This window comes from Microdochium trichocladiopsis, assembly GCF_020744255.1.
Source record: "Microdochium trichocladiopsis strain MPI-CAGE-CH-0230 chromosome Unknown B0I36scaffold_4, whole genome shotgun sequence".
NCBI classification, from domain to species: domain Eukaryota; kingdom Fungi; phylum Ascomycota; class Sordariomycetes; order Xylariales; family Microdochiaceae; genus Microdochium; species Microdochium trichocladiopsis.
The window spans coordinates 1,253,240-1,259,276 of NW_025763547.1; the positions used below are offsets into that span (position 1 = coordinate 1,253,240).

At 56.5% G+C, this 6,037-nt stretch overlaps 1 protein-coding gene across 1 annotated transcript; it reads right to left on the reverse strand.

Moving 5' to 3' along the window:
• Nucleotides 1–1,903: 1,903 nt before the first annotated feature.
• Nucleotides 1,904–3,022, reverse strand: B0I36DRAFT_361673 (uncharacterized protein; the record flags this gene model as incomplete). The annotated part of the gene is made up of 3 exons (XM_046158516.1): nucleotides 1,904–1,986; nucleotides 2,054–2,311; nucleotides 2,404–3,022. The coding sequence occupies 3 exons, from the start codon at nucleotides 3,020–3,022 to the stop codon at nucleotides 1,904–1,906; spliced, it is 960 nt and encodes a 319-aa protein (XP_046013767.1).
• Between the last annotated feature and the right edge of the window lie 3,015 nt (nucleotides 3,023–6,037).

The following is a 6,037-nucleotide window of genomic DNA, read 5'->3' on the forward strand; positions in this document are numbered from 1 at the left end:
CCCCCTTGACCCTACATGCATCACACACAGACACACACATGCAGGAGAGGAAATCCGATCAAACCATCCCCTTGTCTTGTGTCCACGTCGTGACGACATTGTGCCTGGGTGCTGGGTTTGACCAAGCTGTTGGTTGACAGGGTGTGGTGCCATGTCGCACAGGATCCTGGGTCGGGTAACTTGCCGGGTGGGTGGGCTTCTAGGCCGGGGTTATTTCATATGTGCACAACCTAGCTAAGGGGGCAAGACGCCCAACACTCACTACTCACAAGCAATCCACTGGCAACAAAAGGACTTTTGTATGTTTGGCAAAAGTGAAGAGAGTGGAAAACCACATATGTCTCCTCCATTCGCCAATTCCTGCCCAAGCCTCGCCACTTTTAACCAAAAAGTGGACCTTGATCAGGCGCCGGCTGGAAAGGACTAGCTGACCTGTCTTGTCTGTCTGTCGAGTGCAACCGTGAGGGGAAAGACATTCTTCCGCCGGCTGGTGCTTGGTGCTTGGTCGGGCCTCAACATGGCTGTGCCCACACAAGCGACAACACCCTGGCGCTCCTTGCTGTGGGGAGAGACTTTCGCTTTCAAAAGGATCGCGCTCGGGGGGGGGGGGGGGGGGATTTTGGAGGACGTGTTGTTTCCGAAAATGGCCCTCTCAGCAGCCCGGCTCGGCCAAGTCAATATTGGTCTGTTGAAAGCCAAAAAAACCTGGGCCATTCCACATCATCATCGCGCTCCAATGAGAGACTGCGAAAAGTCCGCCCAGCGACAACGCAATAATTTAGGGTTGCCGGGGCCCGGTTATGTCCCTTTGTTCCGTGGCCGCCTACTTGCCTGTCCGGCAGTGGTTGTTGCCCCGGTGGGGGGGGGGGGAGCTCCAAGGCTCAGGGTCCAGCCCGTAGCCCAGCCAGCCGCAAGCTAGCCAGCCTCGCCAAACCATCCACCCTTGCCACCTACAGGGTCCAAAGGGAAAAGGCTTCCGGGCTCGGCTCGCCCGAAGTTTTCTGAACCACTGGCCAACAACCAGGGCAGGGTGTGCGGCATCAAGGGTAAAAAGGAAAGGACAAGAGCTAAACAAAGTAACAGCAAGCAGGCCGGGGTAACTTGAGCACAGGTCCCGTCTGGGCCCCCGGCAAGGGTTCATGACGCGGTGACGGCGCGTGCCCGCCCAGGCCTGTCCTGTGCCGGAGCATCCGGCGACAAACTAGGGCAGACATGCGTGCGTCTCGTTATCCAACCATGCTTAGCCACAGGGATCAGGCAGACCCGCCTATGAATCGACAACAGTAGAGAGCCATGGTCATGTCTATTCCCCTAGTCCATGTCCAGACCCGACCATGCATCCTTTCTATGCTGATAAACATTATGTTTCGTTCGCCCGTCATGTCTGACTCCAAATGGGGTATCCGTAAAGAGAAGCCATCACATCAATCCGTCCGTGCAACCGTGCACGCCATCCACCCAAGCTCCCAAAACACCCTTGTCCCTGTCAATTGAGCAGCCCTTCCGCCTCGTTTCGCCCATTCATGTCCACCCTGTCTAGTAAACATTGAGCCCCATGACCCCGTCCCGATTCCCAGAAAAAACAACGCTCGCTGGTTCCCCAGCGTAAAGACCTCTCACCATGACTGGACATTACTCCGTCCAAGGCTCATTCGGAGTATCGCCCGGGTCGAACTCAGTGTTTTGGATCCAGTCGTGCAAATACTGTGTCCACCCGGGAATGCCAAATCGTATATGAATGCTGATTGGGGCGTACTGCATGGAATGTTTGCGGCCTTGGGAAAACTTTGACGCCGTCTGAAGTGCCGATAATGTTGTACATGAACCAAGATTTGATCAAAGTTCGTGGTTTCGAGGACCGGCTTTTGTACAAATGTGTAGTTCAGATTAGGTCCCGCTTGTCTCAGCGGGTTGCTTGTGTAGGCGAGGCGCCTGGATCGGCGTCCTCAACGTCGCCCTCAAGTAAGTCGAGGCAATCTTCGAGGGCTATATGAATCGCAATTGTCAGCAGTTTGTCATGTGCGGTGCTTGGTGCGAACGGTGACATGCTTACCCTCGACAATCCTATCCTCCCATACTCCATATTCATAGTCAACAAGGCCGTGTCGTTCTATGCCATCGCACAGTCGAATAAGCTCTCTACCCATACGCTTCAGCCCATCGACCGTCAGTTTGGACTGTTCTTGCTGCAATGTATCGTCGGCCTTCGTCATATCTTTTTGTTTTTGTAAAAGGGCAAGCCAGGCATGGTTGAATTCGTGCCAAAGCTTTATCCTGTCATTGTGCAACGACTGATTGTCTGAAGCGAGTCCTAGACAGGAGGAAAGCATTGTCAGTCCTGCTTGAGCAGAGGAGCACCAGAAGATAAGAAATCATAGCCAGGTGCTTCGAGGAAGAACTTACCAAGCTCAATGACTTTGGTCAGCAGCCAGTCCGAGACATTGAGTAGAGACTCGCTTGCCGCTTTTAAGTTTTCACGCTGGACGTTGGTGAAAATCTCCTTGAGGGCAGTCTGATACTGTTCGTAGGCCTCGCCCATCTCTGCCGAGCCAGAATAGTCCTGTTCCTCCAGTGACTGGTCCCCCGCGGAGCCCTGGGCCATTCCCCCCATCGACGCCATGCCAGAAGGGTAGCCTGGCATCAGAGATCGCTGGTCTCCAGAACCTTGCTGATATATGTTGGAAGCACCTGCTGAAGACTGCTGCGCCTGAATCCCGGAAGGCCCCGCACCTGGCCCAGCCGCCTCGTTCGGAAAGTACGACGTCGCGACCTCGGCACCCATCATGGGTATACCTGCACCCTGCCGCGGCTGGAATGGCTGGCTTGCATCGTAAACGGCTCCTTGTGCATTTGATTGCGGGACGTTGTACATCATGGATGGGTTGTAGGTTCCAAAGCCTTGTGTTTGCCGCCCGTCTTGTGCGTACTCGGACTGGTATGGCAATGCACTTTGTGGGAGATTGGTCGCAAATGCCGCGGATGGCTCCTGGTAGTACCCACTGTAGGCTGCCGCGCTCGCCATGCCTCTTCCCGCCGAAGGAGAGGAACCGAGAGACGTTGGCCGGTACCTATCAGAGGCGGGCTCGGGATATGACCGCCGTGGTGCCGTCGTGTCTTGTGCAGGATATCTGGGAAGCGCCATCGCATTGTAAGGCGCTTCATTCTGCCTCCTCCGACGAGCGTTATCATCCATGTTCTGAGCAGCCGAGATGTGCAACGGCGGGCCCAGTCTCTGCGCGCTCGGATGAGCCACTGAGTTCGAGATGAGTAGGGCCACTTTGTCTCGTGAGGCCGTCTTGAGCAGCGGCCTCTTCTTGAATGTGGTCAGGAGTCGAAATCCTTTGCGCCGAGCCAAGTCGTGACGCGAACGGCCGCCTGTTGCGGTACCCGATGCTTGCTAGAGAAGTCTACGTGTGACGGGGACACCTGAACACGAGATCGAATGGCGCCTGGCGCGGAGAACACACTGGTGGCCGACTTGTTGGTTTTGATCACTGGTATACTTCGCGTAATAGGCGCTGCTGCTGGGATGGATAAGTGACGTTGCGCAAGGTGGAGGCAGAGGCGGGTTCAAGTAGTTGGGTATAAGCCAAAGCTCGGCTTCTGCGTCGGAGCCCGGGGGGTGTGGTTGGCTTTAAAGGGCGTGAAGAATCACGATGTAAGAAGCTAAGTACTTTCGTTGCACGAGCTTAGCCACTTACACAAGAGGAAGCCCACTCCACGTTGACGCCGGCCCGACGTAATGAACGGCCCTTTGGCGGGTAAGAGCCTGGAGAATAGCTGCCAAGCTGCGCGCTAAAGTGCTTTGTTAGATACCGTGCTCAATGCAGACGCGGCCCAGGTGCGGCGACCACTGCTGCTTGGACTATCACGCCTCGTCTGACAGGGCCTGGAGGGGTGTGGGAATGTCATGGGGTCCTGAACCGACCTTGGTTTCCCCTTAGCCCGACGGCTCTGGCTGGATCTGGCGTCCGTGGCTAGTGGCGTTGGTGCCAAATGGGGGAGCCGAGATACCAAACGGTCTTGAGGGGGGATCTGAAGAATTCTAGCTCGGACGTGGTGCATGGGTCCCTGACCCAACAAGTCCAAGCCAATGGTTGGACCGCTGAGGTGGCTGTCCCGCTACTAGACGACAACCGAATCCCGCATGACTGAGTGATTGAGCCTGAACCGAGGGGTTTGGTAGCTTTGTGGAGGCTACGAATGTGCAGAGTAGGAGGGAAAGTCGACAGTGGCCGTCGCTGACGAGTGTCCTCCTGGATTGCTTGGGCCAGGTTGCACGCTGCTGCTTTGACGTGCAAACAGTAGGCGTCCAAGTGCTCGTGTTCGAGCCTCCTGCAGCAGCTGCAGTAAGCCAGGGTTCCAGTGACAGAGCGCGGGATTGGACATGTTCGGCGTGTGCGATATAAGTGTGGGTGCGCGTAGGATGACTTGGTCAGGGCGCCACGTGCATGGGCAAAGTAAGGCTCTGAGGATAAGCTGGAATAGGAAATGACATCTTGCTGCCAGATCGTGGAGGATCTGGCACCAGGACCCATGGTACGCCAAGCACCTCACCACCATATGCTCGGTTTTCTGCATCTTCTTGTTATTGACGGAGCACCTGCACGTCAAGTCGGGGTTTGCCCAAGGCGCAGCTGTACATTCTCTGCTGCCAGGCATTGCGAATCATGGTCAATCCTGCGCCCTGCGCCGGCGTCATCAACCAGTCCTTGCTGGAAGCGCGGCGGGGTGCAAGCACGCCCGCGCACCGACAAGATTTCTCCGTGCCTCGTGTGCATGCATGATGCCAGATATTGCAGGGGCCAGCTAGTTCGAGCTGAGATCGGGCCTTGGTGGAGAGCAAGAATGAAGAACCCCTGTCCGGCCTACCTCATGAACCTTGCCTTGTGGTCCCACCAACCATCCCTGCAGGTATGCATGCACGCCTAGCTTTCTTTTCTGGACCTGCATCAGCCCTGGGGGAAAGTGGTCGGGGTCTGTGTTGCTCGCAGCCATGTACCAGGCAGTCGCGTCGAAGCAGAATGGCTCGAGTCCAGTCTCCTTGGTGGGAAGGATAGCTCCAGTCGTGTTGCGATGATACGGCCTCTCCTCCAATGTCTCGTTATGTTGACTTCTGTGGACCGTTGCACAGACACAGATGCACCGCTCCTGATCTCTGCCAGAGAATTGGACGCGCCATGTCTCGAGGCATCGTGTATGCCCGGTGGGCAGCATAGCAGTGGACGGGTCGGGCGGCGCAGTGCGTGTCGCGCATGGAGAACAGGATGACACATGCTGCTTAGCGGCCCTTGGAACGCAACAGGCCCCAGAGATTGGGTATCGAAACCCTCGTGTGGGAGAACCAAGCACGGCACGCTAAAAGGACGCACAGGCCCAGCTGCAAAAAACAGACAGAGGGCGTCGACATAGCGAGGCCTAGCCGAACGAAAGGGCGGAGAGTTTTGGGGTCCGTCTGCATGGCGGCGAATGGCGTTGCACATGCCGCCTTCTTCTCCTCATCATTTGGTGTGTCGCATGTGTGCAGGGCGCTCGCGGCTTGTGCTACCCCAAGGCACCCGCGGGACCCTGTTTCTTGCTCAAGCACGTACGATGCAGGAGAGCTGCACGCCCGCCACTAAGCTATTCCTAGGTGCCGAGCCTCCTCCAGAACGCACCTGGTGGTTTCGAAACCAGCGTGCTTGGCTGTGAGCAATTTCGCTTTTAGTTTTCCGCACTCGTTCGAGACTTGCAGATGGAACAAATCGAATTCGTCGTGACCAGAGCATCCCTAGTGCAAATCGCATGCGGTGGCCCACTGCCAGGTGATTGACGTGGTGAGGAGGGGTACCTCATCCTGGCCGGTTAGGGTAAGCTGGGTCATGGCTGCGAAGTGTCTGGCTTCGAGCCTGCAGTGTCCTTGATCGGACGAAATGTTGTTCATGGGACAAATGGCGTGTGCCGGGAACATGGTAGTGGCCTCGAGAGATCGGGGGGTGCCCAATCTCCAGGATCTTGAAGATCGCCCACGATTGGGCTTTGGCTCGCGAACGAGGAG